An 18890-nucleotide genomic window follows, 5' to 3' on the forward strand; every position below is an offset into this window, starting at 1 on the left:
CATTTGAACAACTCGTTTTGGTCATGTTAGAGAGTGATTTTAAGGCAAAGATGCGAGTACTTTGTTATGTAAAACTATAAGATTATTAATGGGTTTGCATAAGCCAAATAATTTCATTTTACCATTGATTGTAGAAGTAATTTCCTCCATAGACCATAGTCCTTCTCTAGCTAAAGAAAATATCAAAAGAGACACTTTTACGCTCCTTCCTAAAAGATACTCATGAACCTTACTTATCTATAGGCCAAATACCTTCCAAAACACCTTCACCCTCTAATCATAAGCCCTTGATCACTCTTTAGAATCTCCGTAAGAAAATCTAAACCGTTGATTTTTTCATTGGCCGTTATCTTATGCACGAATGTTCGTTCGGGATCGTTCTTAAACCATGCGGTTTTCATCATGATGATCTACATAATCAACGGTCTCGATTTTACCAACGTATCCCGGTGGGACCCAAAAATTGCTTTTATTATTGATTGTAAAAGTGACTTTCTCCGTAACTTATATTCTCTAATTACGAATAACTAGAGACGGGAATAAAGATCGATGAGTGATTGACAGATATTTCCAAACGTGTTTATTCCAATTGTTTGTTTTTTCAGCTCTAGGTCGAAATTAGGGTTTCAGTCCTTTTTTTCTGGTGCTCTCCATTGAAATTAGGGTTTCAATTCTCGTTCGATTTCAGCTCTTGAGAAGATTTTTCAAATTCAAAGCAGGTGGATTTATTAATTTCACGAGACAATTGATCGGTGATTTTGTGGATTTGATGTCTTTTCGTTTGATTCGGAAGGGGATTTAGGTTTTGTTTTTTTTTGGCAAGATTGTGTGTCTTTTAGTGAATTTATTTTCGTTGCCTCTCTTGTTAGTTTTATTTTTGAATTTGGCTTGAAATTATAAGGTGAGAGATCGAATTACAGAAAAATTCTGTTATTTTCAGCTGATTTTTTGGCTAAAAAGTGGTGGATTACCGAGATCATGCTTCGATCGAAGGGTATTTTGGTGGAATTTGTTATATTTCGGGTTCGGAAGATGTTATTTTAGGGTTTATAACTTTGCTGGAAATTATGCGGATTTTTCAAGATGGATTTAATGATACCTTGTGATGATGGAATGATATTTTTGGTAAAATTATCAGAAAATTCTGGTTCGGGGGTGAATTCAGGTCTGTGAAGCTATTAAGGTGGAATTTTTGTTGAGTTTCGGAATTTTTGGTATCCGTAGTGTAAAATTAGGTTTCATTTTACAGGGAGAATTGTGAAATTGGTTTGCGTTTGCAGTTTAAGACCTGTTGCTTGCGTTTGAGTGTTATTAGTGTTCATCAAGAGAGGAATGAAAATCTAGGTTTTTTGATTAATTTTGATGGAATTCAGTGTAGGGAAGTAAAGAATTGACTTCCTGATTGCAAAGGTGGTACTTGCTGGGGACTTGTTTTGTGCTTTTTCTATCAGCATTGAATTTTATAATTTTGTGAACCATGAAATTGATTAGGATTTGCAGTTTTGGGATTCTAGTGTGAAACTGTGGAGGTTGGATGATGAGCAGAATTGGTGTTGTTTGAGTGAAGAACTAAATTATTGGGTTTCTTGATTACTTTTAGAAGGAATTCACAGATATTGCATAAATATTCAATTCGGGCTATTATTCAAAAAACAAAAAAAAAGATTCAATTTGGGCTCGGAAAAATGTACCGGAGCGTGGCTGTGGCAGCTCCCACACGGGGTGGGTTACCTACCGATAATGGAGACTATGTGGTGAAGCTTGATCAAGTTCCACATTGGATCGACACAGAGCAGCGGCCTTCTGTGAATGAGAGCGAGGATGTGTCTTTCCCTAACACATATTTTTTGGATCCTCTAATGCCTTCTTCCGGAGCAGAGGGTGGTATTGATGGGATAACATCAAGGTTTCCCGTCGATCATGAAATCAATTCGAAGGTATATCTGTGGCGGGGCAACCCTTGGAATCTTGAGGTTGATGCTGTGGTTAATTCCACAAATGAGGTGAACCACTTTTCTTTTTCAACTACTTCCTTTTAGTAAAATTGATATTTACTTGTTGGAAATTGGTATTTGCTATTGTGGGTTATATGCGGATTGTGTCTGTGTTGGGAAACCTTATTTTCTGATTTTAGTTAGCAAACTTGGCTTGGATAGATTACATATGATGCAGAGGATTATTCTAACACTCATTCTTATGTGGATTGGTTTACAGAGTTTGGATGAAGCACACAGTAGTCCTGGTTTGCACTCTGCCGCTGGACCTGGTCTCTCAGAAGAGTGTGCAACATTGGTAAGCTTGAAGTAGCTAACACTAACTTGCTCAGCTACCATTTCTACTGCATTGCTTTTATTCTCATGTTGCACTTACTTGAATAGCTAGTAAGTGGCTTCAATGGCTTGAATGGTTCAACATACCTAAATTTCTTTGCAGGGTGGATGCCGAACTGGAATGGCGAAAGTTACAAATGCATATGACCTCCCTGCTCGGTATGTGTTATATGCATTTTTTAAACATCCTACTCCGTTATTCCTTTTTTTTTTCGAATGGCACCTACTCTGTTAGTCTTATTGAAAGCATTACTATTTTTGAAGAAACTTGATGAAATTGCTATTCTATTTTTGGCAAAGAACATTCTTTACCAATTTCTGTTTATGTGCATAGCCCTTGCACAGACTTTACTGATGAAATAAAACATTCATCGCAGTCTGCTATCAAAAGCTCTTCATCCATACAGCGGTATTTGTTGCGAAGAAAGCCTGGAAAAATCAGGTTCTTAGAATTTTAAGACTAATTGGTACTTTGGATGGTCAATTAATGCAGTTTTTGCCCCCATGTTGAACTGAATCTGTCTGTGCCTCCCATCACTCAAATCAACCCATTGGGCCCTCATTTTGCATCTCCCAAGTTCTAAATGTGTATTTCTTCCTCTTACTTTCAGCATGGTACCTTTCCCAGCATGGTTCCCATCTTTAACTCCAATCCGTTCTTTAAGTGTGGTTGTGTGCCTTTTGAATATGGTCCTTTATATGCTGGCTGGTCCAATGTTTTTGCTTTGGCTCAATATACTTGTACCATTCTGTGTGACATTACCGATGACAATGTCAGTCCCATATTTTTTTTGGAGTGGGTGACTCATCCTTCTTCGTTTTTTTGAATATTAGAAAAATATATTAAAGGATGAAAGAGGGGGAACACTGTGATCGAGATGGTCAATGCAGAGCGAGACCAAGAATAAAAATCTACAACAGATAGCCAAATAACCAAACACCTCATGGAGGACGAAAAAAAAAATCTCCAAAGCTGCTCTCCCAACACCCGCCTTGGTTAATCTGGCTGCATCACTATTGGTCGATCTCTTGACGTGCTGGAAACACACTGGGAAGTCCGACACTCTATCCTGAATCAAATCTCCAAAGAAAGGGATGGTTGCTGTACATCCACCTGATTACATTATAAGTGAATCTCCTTCCACTACTAGCCTGCCTAGGACATTGGGTTCGGAGATCTCATTGAAGCAAATCTCTCTCCAGCACTACTTGAGGTCGGTATACGAAATGAACCTGAAGTAGGGGAGGACCTTCACCTAGGATATGGTGAGGAAAATAACTTTCATATAAATATAGATCGATCTTTTGACCTAGCTCCAAAACACCCAGGTATTTCTTTCCTATCGGATAACCCTAATAATAGCCAGTGGCAGTGCACGCCACAAAATCTCCCCCTTCCTCAGCTAAGTGGCAAAATACCACAAAATCCTTCTTCCTTGAGAGCATAAACCGTTCCTTTTCTTTCTGATAATTCATAAGTAGTTCTTTGAGATTATTTTGAGATAAAATTCACATCTCTCTCTCTCTCTCTCTCTCTCTCTCTCCCACACACACACACACACACACACACACACAGGGATGTCAACGGACCCAATTTGGATCAAATCCACATATGTTTGTGTTACGATCCATTTGATTCCTAACTTTGTTGGGTCCTACTCTGTCGGATCAGTATATCCTACTTTCTATGTTTGTGTCATTGTTCCATTAAGAATAATAGTGCCCGTTGGAGTGTCCTAGGTCATACTATTGTTACACAATTAAAATTTTGTACAAACTTAGAATTTTCAGTGTGATGTTGGTCACCTACAAAGAGAATATAGGGTGTGTTTTTACTATTATTCTGTGTTTTCGGCGAAGAATACAGGTGATGGACATTGGCGATTCGGCAAAAACAGTCACACAGAAGACGAAGGAGCGCATCCACCAACGACTGACAATCCATGAATGGTGACGGCAACCAGTGGGTTTTAGGGTTTGATGAGAGAGGAGATGGATGGGGATTTAGTTTGTTTTATTAGATTCATTCGAATGAGGTTTTTTTTAAAAATTTTGTTATAGTTTTTTTAAGTTTGCCATATTAGTTGTTATATCCCAAAAATACCCCTCATGTTTAACTTGTAAGTAAAAAACATCAAGCTTATTTGTGTAATATGGCAAAATATATTCAGATATGGGATACTTAGTCGGACTTTTTTACCGTGTCTGGGTCCCATCTGATTAATTAAGAGTTGTGTCTATGTCCCACTTGAGAGTTGAGACACTCCAATGGACCCACATCATATGTCTATCACCCATTTAGATTCGGTTCTAAAGAATCCGTCAGACCGTTTGGGTCCGTTGACAGGCCTACTCTTATCTTGTTTATTTGGAGAAAAGGCTTTTCTTTGGGACGTCATTGAGATGGAATTCAATCAATCCATGGAAGAGAGGGAAGGTGTTTTACTAAGGTTTATATTAGTGGGTAACTGTTATCTATATGATCAATTTTCTTTCTCGAAGGGAAAAATAACCATTCTATTCATCTATGATATGTTTAGTTCCTATTTGTTTCATTATCTTAGTTTTATGCTTTTTGTTTCTGTTAATAGAACTGTTTTCCGCTTTTTCCTTTGATTAATAATTTATTTGTTAAAAAAAAAAAAACATCTTGCTTATTGTTCAATGCATATGCATCATGTTGCTGTACCCACATTGCATATGCATCATGGTGCTACTCTTTCGCTTGTGAAATTTCTCTGCTTTTTCCTTTGATTAATAATTTATTTGTTCGAAAAAAACATCTTGCTTGTTGTTCAATTCATATGCATCATGGTGCTGTACCCACATTACACATGCATCATGGTGCCACTCTTTAGCCTGTAAAATTTCTCTTATACTACTTTTTTACGTTCTTTCTTTGTTTGTATTTGTTTTGCAGAATTCATGTTGCAATTTACTTCTATTGTTCTTCATGCTTCCTTTCATTTAATTTTGGTAGTTTTGTGTAAGTTCAAGTCATCAATGCTGACTTACCTAGAATGCTGGTGTTTAATATATTCTGTCAGGAGGGTTATTCATACAGTGGGCCCCAAGTATGCAGTCAAATATCATACCGCCGCAGAGAATGCTCTTAGTCATTGCTATCGCTCTTGTCTTGAGCTTCTTATTGAGAATGGACTCCAGAGGTTGTTAATTTGTGTGTGCGTGTGTGTGTGTGCGCGCGTTGCATTACTAGAGCTTTCGACATTTCTTAGTTTATTCTACCCTTGCGTACATACTTCAAACTTACCTTAGTTTCATGCTTTTGAACGCAGCATTGCTATTGGATGTATATATACAGAGGCCAAAAACTATCCCCGTGAACCGGCTGCTCATGTAGCAATAAGTGAGATATTGCCAACCTTTTCTCATAACGTACAGCTTTTCATGATATGCATTTCTACCATTAATTTATAACTTAAAAAAAAAAAAAATGAAAGATACGTGTGTCTCGTACGTCGTACAGTGCTTATGTGGATATGTTCTTCATTCAATTTATTTTTTCTAATCTTTCTTTCCTTTTCCTCTCAAAGTATTCTTTGTCCCATTATTTTCTTTTGAAAGCATATTTCATTCCATTATCTTTTGTCAAAATTGATCTCTTACCTGAAATTGGTCAGGGACTGTTCGTCGTTTCCTGGAAAAGCAGAAAGATAAAATCGATGCTGTTGTTTTTTGTACCACCACGTCATCTGATACCGAGATATATAAAAGGTACTTATGTCGCCCCTACATCTCTATTGTGTTGAAAAGATTATATTGATAGTGTCAAAAGTTCCTTTCTATTAACTGCTGGTATGGCTTATATGTGGTTCATGGTAACAGTATGGTATTTGTTTTGCTTTACTGGTTTTATTCCTGATATTTGTGTGTTATGCAGGTTGCTTCCACTTTACTTTCCAAGGGATAAACATGAAGAGGAGGTGGCAGTGTCAAAGCTACCAGCAGATGTGGGTGATGAGAATGGTGAGACGATAATCGATGAACGTAAAATTAGAATTAAACCTTTGCCCGCAGTGTCAGCGACCATCCCCAAACCTCCCACGGCACCATTAGATCTTCCTGTCAGTGATATTGGATTGACGATGAGACGGTTAGTAAACTTGCATAGTTCTTAGAATCTATAAAACTCCTTTGTTTTCCATTCCTTTTTACAATTTAAGTTAATAGAGATTGCTGGGAAAATGTGCAATTATTTTCAAAACTTACGACAGTTATGAATCCCCATAGCTAAATGCTAAGTTCCGAAGGAGTGGATGAATGCGGATTTTACATCAAGTATTTAATGGCTTTACTGGTATTTATATCTTTTGTTCTTCTAAATAAAATAGATGACTATGCACGTGTACTTTATAATACGGGATTTGCCAGGGACCATCGTAGAAGGCATTTCACGGATGGGCTGTTGCATGAGAGAGCAGCCACATCAGAGAAAGACAAAATCTGTTGAAAAGTGAGCATATGTGGCTGCTCTGTCATGCAACAGCCCATCCGCAAAGTGCCTTCAGCGATGGTCCCTAGCAAATCCCGTATTATACGTATATAGGTCCTAATACTTATTACTGCTGTTGCCTCAAAGTTGGGATCCATGTTTTTTCAAAATTTTGGCCATGTGATATCTGCATTGCATTGGTTGCTCATAGATGATACCTTACAATAATTCTATTCTTCAAATGCCTGATGTTGTTAGAACTTAATTGTTAATCATTTGACTGGTTATTGCTGCATCATACTTTTGGATTGCTTGTTAAGCTTTGCCATATGCTTCTTGAATGCCTCACTTGGGTTCTTTCAGCACACTCTCATGACTGTAATTATGAAATTCAATGGCTCAGAAATGTTTAGAAGTTTGTGCTGTTTTTGAATAAAGCACAATTTATTGAAAATTCAAGTGAAATTCATTTTGAATCCACGACCTACATTGCCAAGTAAATGCACTAACAGTATGCCACTTGTGTTATCATCTGAAAAATGTACATGGATATCCTAGTTATTACCCAGTTTATGTAATTTAAATAGGAAACATGTGATTTCTTTTTTCAATTTTTTCCTTATCTTTTCCCAATTTTTTGACCCTTTGCCCACTGACCGAAATTCATACGAACTATGCTCATGAGCAAGAAATTGCTTACCAGCATTTGGCATGGTTATGCTGTCTTTGGCTCTTTGCTCATTTCATTATCACTGTTGAGCATGATAATATGCACATGATTTTAATCTTTATCACTATGTCAGTAGTATGTCAGGATTTTAATCTTTATCACTGTGTCTGAGGCTTGTAGATTGGCAAGGGCATGGTAAGTAAAAGGCTATTTATCAGTCATACGCAAGCATTGTCTTTTCCTCAGTTCATAATCATGCTCATGACCTAGAGGTTTCTTACTTTCTTTGCAGCTGTTGGCATGGTTATGCTATCTTTGTTCATTTCATTCAACATTGAGCTTATTAATATGCACAGGGTTTAATAAACACACCAGTGTTTGAGTCTTGTAGGTTTTGGATGGGCATGGTAGGTAAAATGCTTCTTATCTGCCATATACAAGTGTTGACTTTCCTTCAGTAAAAAGGCTACTTATCTGTTTAGTTTCCCTTGGGTTACACTAGAGGTTGTTTCTTTCAATGAGGACCACTATTTCCCTATATCTAGAGTTTTTAAGTTTCCCTCTGTGCACCCTTAATTAATATCTTTTTTTATGTTCTCGTCGGTAAAGCTTGTCACTTATTACAAAATAAAGGGGAAATGCTCTATATGTTCTAAATCCACTCCTCTTTGAACTTTATTGCTTTTTTGTTTTTCTTTTTCTTCTTTATTGGATTTTCACTTTTACCACATATTGCTCTCAGCAACATGTGTATGTGCATCCTCTTCACATGTCTCAACAAATTACATATCAAACTACCGAAGTAGAAGCTCTAAAATGCTGATATATGGATACTAATGTATACTCGTTAAAGTTTCAAGCATATTTTATACTTGTCTAGCTTTGGTCCTCCTGCAATGAAACCAATATTTTTCATTTCTTTCTCTTATAATATTTGCTACTTGTCAAAGGGGGAAAAGAAAAGGAAATTATCTATTTTCTGGTTGTTTATTGTTTCTGATTTCATTAATTGATGTTATCTCGTCAGCAATTCCTCCCATTTGGATTCGTATCTGGATCCTGCATTCATGTCGTTAATCAAAGATCCAGATCAGCGGCGTAAGGAGCAATGGGAAAAGGCTGCTCAAGCACAAAGTGGTTGGAGTTGTGCTAAAATGCTTGGATTTGGTGACCTTGGTGGCCCTCCATTATCTGCTGCTCAGGAATATTCTCTTCATACCAGATATCTTGCTAAAGCGAATTCTCTTAATCTTTCAGAAATTGCAGAAATGAAAATTGTGTAAGAACCATATATTTTGTTGGAGTATGCATGTTTTAGATTATATTTGTGTTCATTCCCTTTAATTATAGATATAGCTAGCATTGTTTTTAGTTTGCACTATGTCATTGTCGCCTCAACATGCCCGCTTTTGGGGGCACACTAAGTCATTCCTTGACAATCTTTTCAGCCCTAGCGGCATTTAAGGGACGGATTTGGATGTCTTCACTCATTTATGTAGCCACATCGAATTGTATTTCTTATTATATGAGATAAATATTTAGTTATATTTATTACAGCTGTCAAGGATTTGGGATTGACATTGATCAAACAATCAACTTCTTTTGTTGTATGCATAGAGATGATTTACACTGTTTGGATATCGTTTATCATCTGATATCACCATTTTCTATTTCAGCTATCGTGGTGGGGTAGACAGTGAGGGTCGCCCTGTAATGGTTGTCGTGGGAGCTCATTTTCTGCTGCGGTGTCTTGATTTGGAGCGGTTTGTGTTTTACGTTGTAAAGGTATCAAGTTTTATGATATAGAGTTCAATTTGCTTCAACGATCAATATGTGTTCTGTTAGCTGGATTGAAATATCTTATATTTTGCTATTCGGCTGTGTGATTTTGTGATTCATACTGTCATCACGTGCGCATTATAAGAATTCATACTTGTTAATATGTTTTCTTAGTTAATTTTAAAAAAAATGTTTTCTTAGTTTCCTTTGACAGTATTTCAATAGGTTGACCTTGATATAACTTCCATTTCACTCTGATCATCTATCTTGACCAAACATTTACCAAAACAATCACTGGAACATGGGTGGTCTATAAGATATTAGGGAATAGCTGAATACATGTTTTCTGTATTCGTTTTCTTTTCTTAATAATGTGACTGGAACATGGGTGGTCTATAGGATATTAGGAAATAAAATCCTAATATCCTTAATACATGTGTAACATGTTGTCTGTATTCATTTTCTTAAGAATGAGTCTAATACATCTTAGGATGAAAGAAAATTTTTGTCTAGGTAAGTTTGTGTTACACAAGAAAAATATTTAGATGGAACTAATTGACCCTTGTTATAATCTCCATTCATGCAAGTCCCACACACACAACAATCTGCACTAATAGCAGGACAGAGAGACATAGGTACTGATTCACACTATCAACTATTGTCTTCCAAAATTTAGTTTTGATGCTTTATAAACGCAGGTACTTTGGAGATGTTATCAGAAGATTATATTGCTGGAAGTTATTGTTCTATGAACCCCTTTTACTGGAGCTATTATTAAATCTCAGTTTTTTGATTAATTTTATATATATATATATATATATATATATATATATATATATATATATATATATATATATATATATATATATATATATATATAGAGAGAGAGAGAGAGAGAGAGAGAGAGAGAGAGAGAGAGAGAGAAAACGGTTCCTACACACATGTGTAGATAAGTTATCTACACACTAGCTTAAAATACAGTGGGGTCCACATTATTTGGGTGATCCAAACCATTCATTTTTAAGGCCCTCACATAGATAGGGTGTCCACAAAAAATCAGATCCATAGGATCATCCTAACCATTCGAACTGTGGAGGCAAAAAATGGACTAATTTGTGAAGGTTTAAAGACATCCATTTTACCTCCACAAATCGTAGGGTTGGGATGATCTTATGGATCTGATTTTTTGTAGACAGCCTATCTATGTGAGGGCCTTTAAAATGGATGGCTTGGATCACCTAAACAATGTGGGCCCCCACTGTATTTTAAGCTAGTGTGTAGAAAACTCTCTACACATGTGTAGGAACCTTTTTCTCATATATATATATATATATATATATATATATATATATATAGTAGCTCAAGTTTTTTGTGATATACATGTGAATTTTCTGCTGAATCTTTACTGTTGCTGTTTAAGTTGGAATATTGGTAAAAGGGGGAGTTTAATTTGTGTTGTGAGGTGCATTACTGGAATATATATATTTTCTTCATCATGTGTTATTTTATCTACAATACAAGCAAAAAGGATTGATGCATATTTTTTGGCTTTCTGGGGACACATTCATTTTCGTTGTTATTTTTATGTTGGTAATATTTTTATGATGGTAATTTTCGTTGTTATTTTCATATTTTGTTTTGGTTCCTGAAACTATTATTTATGTTCTGTGCTAGGAAACTATTATTTATGTTCTGTGCTAGGGTGGTTTTTCTCTATTCCACTAATATTCTGTTTTGGTTCCTGAAACTATTAGTTTGACTATCAATTCTCAGGAATTTGAGCCCTTGATACAAAAGCCTTACACAATTGTCTACATTCACTCTGCCGCATCTTTACAACTGTAAGTATGATGTGCTGCTTTACTTTACTCTGAGATGTTGGAAAACTAAGTTTGCAATTTATTTCTTTTGGCTGCATATTTGTATCTAGCCTTCTTTGGGGAGCTAATCTAGTGTTGCACACCAACATTAACATTTCACTTCTTTTCTTTTTTTTGCTTTAAATTTTTTAGAATGTATCGGATCAGTCTACACAGCCCACTTTATCACCATCAGATCTTGATTTACTACATATGAGGTTCACCATTGCTGAAGCTTCACTATCGGAGTGTAACACCAGATCATATCCCTTCGCTTTTCTTTTATTTTTATTTCTAGACTCTACAAGTCAAAATAGTCCACGATCATTGCATGAATTATGCCTCTGCAAAAGTGTTATCCTCGGAATGGAAATACCAGATTCCTTTCATCTCCCTTAAGGTAGGCTCAAGAAGCTTCTTAATAAATACTGAGGAGGTAGAAGAAGGGATGATAACTAACGAAAACCAGTGCCCAGCAAACAAAGAAGAAATTTCCAGTTTTCCTAAAGATGCGGATGATAAGCTCAGTACGGGCATGCCATTGCAAAAGAAAAAATCATTCCGTGTCAGCAAAGGAAATGCTTTTCCAGGAAAAGGAATAAGAGAGGAAAAAGAGCCGTTGTTGCAATCTTTTGAATTTGAACCAAGCTGGGTGTCACGGATCAAACAACAGGAATCAGGGACTTGTACGACGAGTCAAAAAAGAAAAACAGGGAAATCCAATCAAATGGATTTTCAGAGATTATTAATACCCAGAATAAATGTCTTCCAAATGAAGGCTATCAGAATCGTTCCAAGGAAAGGAAAGGATTTGCAATCAGGACTTTTGAGGGCTCAAGGAAATCTAATGAGAGCCCCAAAAAGATAATCTCAACTCAACTCAACAAAGCCTTTGTCCCAAACTAGTTGGGGTCGGCTAAATGAATCCTTTAGAAAAATTTCATGAACAAGGTGAAAGGAGCCCCAAAAAGATAATAAGGAAAATTAATAGAGCCAAGGAGGGCATGCGTCAGTACCGAAGGAAACATGTCTCTTCGATGAAGAATTCGATTAGTTGCTGTAAAGGAGAAATTTCCGTCTTGAGAGGTGGCATTCAACCCCATAAAAAGAATCATTACCACAAACCTCCGTCGCTTCGGGCCGCTAAAGGAGGTCTTTCAATCTTTAAAAGGAAGCTCCAGGGTCGCCAAAAAAAAAGGAAAGAACAAGAAGAAAAAATTTCCTTCGCTGGTTCAAAGTCTCATGGAAAATCCAAACTCTTTAGGTAAAGATAATGGGGAGGACAGAAAAGGAAAAAGGAAGATTGAATGGCAGGAACCTGCAGACGAAAGTAAAAAATCAACTAAGGTCAAGAAGAGAAGGCCTTATGAAGGGCCACCAACACCAAGGGAAATAGAGATAGAAATCCTAAATTAGAAGCAATTCAAGGCAGACGTCAGAAAGAATATAGAAGAAAGCTTTCTTCTAACTGGAAATCGAAATGTCAAAGAAATCTGTGTCCCAAAATGCAAGCTTCCGTTTTTTCAGAAGGCCTTAGAAGAAGAAGAAGAAGGAGAGAGAGAGAGAGCGAGCGAGAGAGGTGGGTAGCTGAGCAAAGCGCGAGAGAGAGGGTGAAGGTAGTTTCTTCTGAGAAATTGATGATCTGTCGAGCTGAGGAGTATGTCAGCTCAATAGATGAGTTGGCCGACTTTTTGGTAATAGGGGATATTTTCGGGACAGGGCTGGAAGACCAACTAGTAGAGGAAAAAGGTAAGGAAAAGGAAGAAGACAAAAGTCAGGGCCATGAAAAGGGTGGGTCCCCTGGCCCCAGCAATTAGAAAATCCCCCCCCTCCCTTTTGTTCTTGTAGATATCTTTTGGGTTTGGTCTTTTGTGCTTTCTTTTCCTGTTTCTTGGCCTCTCTATCTTTTGGTGAAAAATCCTCGATGGGATCTTGAAGAGTTTCTTGATGGTTTTTTGGATTGGAAGGTTTAGATTATTGGTTTTCTGAGGTGAAGGAGTACCTCTAGAATAGAGAGGGAGTTTATAGAAGGTTTGTTGTCTTTGTGTGAACGTTCAATGAGATGGAATTTAGCTGTTTATTTCTATAGTCGGAAGGATGGATTTAGTTTTATATAGAAGGTTTGATATTATCTGTAAGTTTTCCTAATCACAAGTCTGGAAGACGTGCTTTAAAGTTCCCCAGTTGAAACCAATTGTTTTAGTCCTTTGCTGGCTTGAGAGACTCCGGTCTTTCGCTTGCAAAGGCAATTTTGCCTGGTAGCTTGTTTTTCTTCTGATGGGCTGTGATGAAGGTCTGAAGTTTTCTTTGATGGTTCGTTTTTATGTTCTGCTGACTCATTGGTTCAGAAGGTGGTTCTTAGTGCTTTCTAGGTGGGATGAATGATTGAGACCTCTATAGGCTTGAGAGATCTCGGTCTTTCGCCTAACAAGGTTTTTTTCCCCAGAAAGCTTTCTTGCGGCTATTTAAGTGGGAGCCGTTCTTCTGTGAAGGAATTTGGGTTGTTGTTAGAATTTTGGCAGTGAGTTGTTAGCAAAGAAGGGGAGGTGAAGTTGGTTAGATGCAGTATGACATTATCCTGATCTTTTATTTTTGTTTTTCTTCATGGCTTAGAAGTATACTTCTAGCCATGCTTTGTAATACTAGTTGGGACTTCTGGTCTTCAATGTACCTTTCACATTATCAATGAAAATTTTCTGTCAAATTTCAAAAACAGAGGGGGGGGGGGGGGGGGGGGGGGGGATATTCTGCGCAATTGGTGGGCGATTTTATGGGAGAACTATCCACAGTAAACCTCAGCCTAAGTGGAAGCCTCCGCCTCTGGCGTAGGTTAAACTGGATTTTGATGGAAGCTCGATAGGCAATCTAGGAAAAGATAGGATTAGTGGACTGATTAGGGATGACAAGGAACCAATAATAATGTCCTTTTCGGGGCCGGCAGGAGAATGTGATGCGAATGAAGCTGAAGTTAAAGCTATGCTTTTTGGTCTTCGCTGGGCTTATGAGCATGATATGAGGCCGCTAATTGTGGAAGGGGACTCAACCAATGCAGTAGCTTGGGCATCAAACAAGTCCAAGGGTCCTTGGAAGACGTAATAGGTCCTGTAATGGATCTGAGGACCATCTTTATGTATGTGGTGTGGGACATCTTGTCCCCGGACAACTCTTTTGAATATTAATGAATTGTCTCTTTTTAAAAAAAAACGAAGATGTGGGGTTTATTTCTGTCCTACCAGTCTGTTGTATTTTCTGTTTACATTTTCTTGTTATTGATACTCAAAAATATGTTACTTTAGATTTGTGTATTTGGTATGGTGTTGTTGCTTTTGAAAGCCCGCTTTTACATATTCTTTTCCTTGCTTGGTTTTTTGGTAACTCTTCGGTTGTTTGCAATGTGATGCAAATCAGGCAACCAGATTTGGGATGGATGAGGCGTTTACAACAAATACTCGGTCGTAAACATCAACGAAATCTGCAGGTATTCACCAACTCGTTACTTAATCGAAACCCATTGCCTTCGTTCATTTCAGATTTGATTATTGCTGTATTATGTAGGCAATATATGTTCTGCATCCAACATTTGGATTGAAAGCTGCAATCCTGGGTTTGCAACTTTTTGTAGATGGTGAAGTAAGTGCAATCAAATTAAGTTTCCTGGGCCAATCAAAATTTACTAGATTGTAAAATTTATTGGAAGATTCGTATCAAACTCCTCATTTTTTCCCTAAGCTCATGGGTTTCTCGATTTTGCTCTCCAGGTGTGGCGAAAAGTAGCATATGTTGATCGTCTTGTGCAGCTGTTCAGATACGTCCCTCGTGAGCAATTGACTATCCCAGATTTTGTGTTTCAGTTGAGATTCCTTTTCTTATCCTGCAAATGTTATTATTTGTTTTCGTATTTTACCTTCGGTTTTCAGTCTCTGACTGTTGGATTTGTGCAGGCACGATCTCGAAGTGAATGGAGGGAAGGGTCTGATTGTGGATCCAAGAACAAAGTATATATATCACAGACCCTCTGCTTGATATCTGCAATTTTCTCAATTGGCCGTGCTGGTTTGGGATTGATCGTCTTCTTTTTCTATGTTCTATATGATTATTCATTCCTCTGTACAAGTAGCTGCCTTGTTCTTTGATTCAATGCCTTATTATGTGTTCTTAGAAAGGAATAAAAACCATGGTTCTCTCTGCTCATCTGTAGCTTTATAAAATCTCTTCTTGCAATGGTATCAAAATTTCGTTTGAAACTTAATTCGGAAATAAAACACTGATCAGGACTTGGTAAGTCACTGGGTCTGAGTCAAATTCTTACATGAAACACTGAAAGGAATAAAAGGGGGAATCCATGGTTCGATAAAAGGCCAGGAGAGAAGAAGAAAAAATGTCCTGGTTTTGACCCCTTGCAGTTGAATGAATACCCATCATGAGGAAACACACATGGTCTTGGTCTCCTGCCAAATGAACATCGGATGCGTATGATAAAGAAGTAAACCAAAATAAAAGAGCCTTATGGATCAAGGACCTAGAATGATCCGATCAGTGTTCTAGGCGGTATTTGGCTGAACTGTTATCTAAAAGAGCCTTGTGCAATCCACACATGGCCTTAGTTGAAAAATAGTAAATTTAGGAAAAGTTTTTCCTTTACAACTGAAAATTCCTTCAATCCAATGGGGGCCTCAAGAAATTGGTATACAAATTACATTTGGGTGTTTATTAAGGGAAATGATATCACTGCTACCGTATTTTGATTAGGGCTGCAACTCGGGTCGGGCGGGCGGGTCGGGTTTTGGAGAACCCAACCCTACCCGAGAAATATCTTGGGTCGGGTATTTTTCGGAAAACCCACGATTCCCAAACCCGGCCCCACTCATGATAAATCTCGGGTCGGGTTTTTTCACGTTGAATCAATTTTTTAAGGAAAATTCTTGTTTGGCAAGGCAACTCAACTCATAGAAGCAGAAATTACACTCACATTACACTTGAATCAAACAATGCTGTAATTACAATCAAACAATGCTGAATCAACTCAACTCATTGAAGCAGAAATTACACTCACATACAATAACAGTGGGTGCGTGGGTTTTCACTTTTAACTTTTAACTAACAATAGAAAAAAAATGTACATACTATAACTTATGTAACTCGGGTCGGGCCCCTTCAAACCCGGCTCGACCCGAGATTCATGCGGGCTTTTGAATGCTCAACCCGGCTCGACCCGAAACCCATGAAACCTGAACCCAACCCAGGGTATTTTCAGGTCGGGTAAAACCCGGCTCGAGTTGCAGCCCTAATTTTGATAATCGTACTCCTCACTTTATTAAAAAGTATTGTATGGCCCTCACCATAGGATGATCCAAACCGTCCATTAGATGGGCCACAGTCTAAATAGGTTGTCACCCAAAAATCATTTCTATAAGTTGATCCTAACCCTTTAATCTATAGAGGGTTAGGATCAACCTATGGAAATGATTTTTGAGGCAGAACCTATTTAGGCTGTGGCCCATCTAATAGACACTTTGGATCATCCTCTGGTGCAGGCCATACCATACTTTTTAATAATGTGAGTAGTGCGATCATCAAAATTTTGTAGTGGTGATATCATCTCCCTTTATTAATTTTTTAAACCCAATATCCCAAGAAATTAGTTTCAAATTACAAATTGCAAGTAAACCCAAATTACAAATTACAAATAATATCTTTTCTGATCGATACCGGATTTATAGTCCTTAACCGTGCAATCCAATCAGATCAATTTACCTTCTATGGACGGTCTAAATCTTTCCAGTATAAGCCTTTACACGTAATATGGGTCCCAACAGCTAAATTAAAGTCTTTGATCGCCTCTTTTAGTTTCCAAAAACAAAACCATGTTTCCTTAATTCGTCACGCGCTCCAAAAAAGGAAACAAAGATCGTAACTAATAAATTCACCTCTTTTTTTGGGCTCTATAAAAAGGTGTAATAAAGAAAGAGTAATCTCAATCTGTGAAAATCAATCTCTCTCTCTCTCTCTCACAGCTATTTACCTTGCAAGAGAAGCAACGGTAGAATCTTGGGTTTTTCCTGAAATCAAAATCAAGTAAGCCACCTTTCTTTCTTGAGAGACTCGATTTCTCTCTTTGAAATTACAGTTTCTACTGTTTAATCTTTCTTTCTTGACCTTTTTTACTTTTGTTTTCCATGTTTACTGTTCCATTGAGGTTTTTTAACAAAACCCAACATTCTTTCTCATAGATTATCCAATAAAAAAAATATTCAATTCAGTTTTCTGATGATCATCAAACTAATCAATTTATCAAATACTAAACCCTTTCAGGTTCTTGAATTACGATGGGTCGTGCCAAAATTCTAATGGAACAAATCAGATGTAACAAAAGAAGAAGAAGTACGTATTCAAAGAGGATTTTAGGATTGAAGAAGAAAACTTCAGAGCTTTCTACTCTCTGTGGTATCGATACTTGCATTATAAGTTTCGGTCCCAATAGAGAGGAGCCTGAGACATGGCCAGAAAATCGATCAGAAGTTATTCGAATTATCGAGAAATACAAATCCAATGAGGATAGGGAGAAGAGAAAAGAAGATCTCTCTAGCATTTTGGAATCAAAGATGAAAAGTGCGAAAAAACAGCTTGATCAAATTCGAAAGAAGAATTCAGTCTTGAACTTTCCTTGTTGGGATGATCGGTTGAATGGATTGAGTTATGAATCTCTAAGAGAGCTTGTGGGTAATCTTGATATGAAGTTAGAGTTGATGAAGAAGAGAGTTGAGAATTTGAATTCAAAGGAAGAGAAATCAAAAGAAGAGCTCTTAATTTATAATGACACCCCTCTACTAGACCTCCCTCCTCTCCCTTCTAGCATCTACTATACGCAGTTTGGTGATCTGGGTCTTGAAAATCCTACCCAGATTCTCCAAGTCCCACCTATCTCTTATCTTGATCTTATGGAATTCGATGTGGGTTCTGCAAGTCCTTGGAATTTGGATGTGGGTTTTCCAAATCCTTGCAATTTGGATGTGGGTTTTCCAAATCCTTATCTTGATCCTATGGAATTCAACTTTGGTTCTGTAAATCCTTGCAATTTTCATGTGGGTTTTCCAAGGCTGGAACAATGGGACCCCAATTTTTTGTTTGCAGACTCAAAGCCAATTATTGAGCCCAATTCAGGACTTGGGATGGCAGTGAACTCGGTTTTGTTGGGTGAGAAAGATGAGACTGATGTCTAAGCAATATGGCTTTTGCTGTTCCAAACAAGGTGCAAAATTTTGGGTTTCTTGACAGATTTTTTCTGAATTTCAGGAGGATGATGGAGTTTAGGCTATTTGAGTTTTAATTTGTCTGTGACATGAAGAATTCTTTCACCTTCTTCATGAAAATTTTCTAAAGGATTCATTAGCCGACCCCAACTAGTTTGGGACAAAGGCTTGGTTGAGTTGAGTTGAGTTGAAGAGAAATCTGAGTATCTAAAGGAGCTGTTCCAAGTTTTGTATCTTCTTTCTTTCCTTTGGTTATCTATAATTTTGTTCATGTGGATTTTATTGGAAAATTTTTCAGAATTAATCAAGGGAAATGATTTCAGTGCTAACCCTTTATCTTTCCTTTGGTTATCTATAATTTTGTTCATGTGGATTTTATTGGAAAAGTTTTCAGAATTAATCAAGGGAAATGATTTCATCTACCATACACAATTTGATCATCTGGGTCTTGAAAATCCTACCCAGATTCTCCAAGTCCCACCTGTCTCTTATCTTGATCTTATGGAATTCAATGTGGGTTAGTTGAGTTGAGGAGAAATGTCAGTTTCT

At 37.3% G+C, this 18890-nt stretch overlaps 2 protein-coding genes across 2 annotated transcripts; both read left to right on the plus strand.

The window, feature by feature from the left end:
* The first annotated feature begins 549 nt into the window (after positions 1–549).
* LOC143857189 (appr-1-p processing enzyme family protein) lies at positions 550–15282 on the plus strand. The gene is made up of 14 exons (XM_077367587.1): positions 550–2003; positions 2215–2292; positions 2434–2489; positions 5378–5497; positions 5627–5697; positions 5972–6065; positions 6232–6444; positions 8481–8732; positions 9130–9238; positions 11006–11073; positions 14500–14569; positions 14647–14721; positions 14850–14941; positions 15033–15282. The coding sequence occupies exons 1-14, from the start codon at positions 1686–1688 to the stop codon at positions 15112–15114; spliced, it is 1698 nt and encodes a 565-aa protein (XP_077223702.1). The 5' UTR covers positions 550–1685; the 3' UTR covers positions 15115–15282.
* Positions 15283–16913: 1631 nt separating this feature from the next.
* LOC143863759 (agamous-like MADS-box protein AGL61) lies at positions 16914–18664 on the plus strand. Its single transcript, XM_077374520.1, has 2 exons — positions 16914–17166; positions 17404–18664. The coding sequence occupies exon 2, from the start codon at positions 17418–17420 to the stop codon at positions 18309–18311; it is 894 nt and encodes a 297-aa protein (XP_077230635.1). The 5' UTR covers positions 16914–17166; positions 17404–17417; the 3' UTR covers positions 18312–18664.
* Positions 18665–18890: the final 226 nt, after the last annotated feature.

This window comes from Tasmannia lanceolata, unplaced genomic scaffold (assembly GCF_043159265.1).
Source record: "Tasmannia lanceolata isolate RefF3 unplaced genomic scaffold, GAP_Taslan_0.1 ptg000003l, whole genome shotgun sequence".
In the NCBI taxonomy this organism is placed as follows: Eukaryota; Viridiplantae; Streptophyta; class Magnoliopsida; order Canellales; family Winteraceae; genus Tasmannia; species Tasmannia lanceolata.

Coding starts and splice junctions, on each gene's coding strand:
- LOC143857189 (XM_077367587.1), top strand. CDS start 1,686: ATGTACCGGAGCGTGGCTGTGGCAGCTCCCACACGGGGTGGGTTACCT. Junction 6,445..8,480: donor ATTGGATTGACGATGAGACG/GTTAGTAAACTT, acceptor TTATCTCGTCAG/CAATTCCTCCCATTTGGATT. Junction 14,722..14,849: donor AACTTTTTGTAGATGGTGAA/GTAAGTGCAATC, acceptor TTTGCTCTCCAG/GTGTGGCGAAAAGTAGCATA.
- LOC143863759 (XM_077374520.1), top strand. CDS start 17,418: ATGGGTCGTGCCAAAATTCTAATGGAACAAATCAGATGTAACAAAAGA.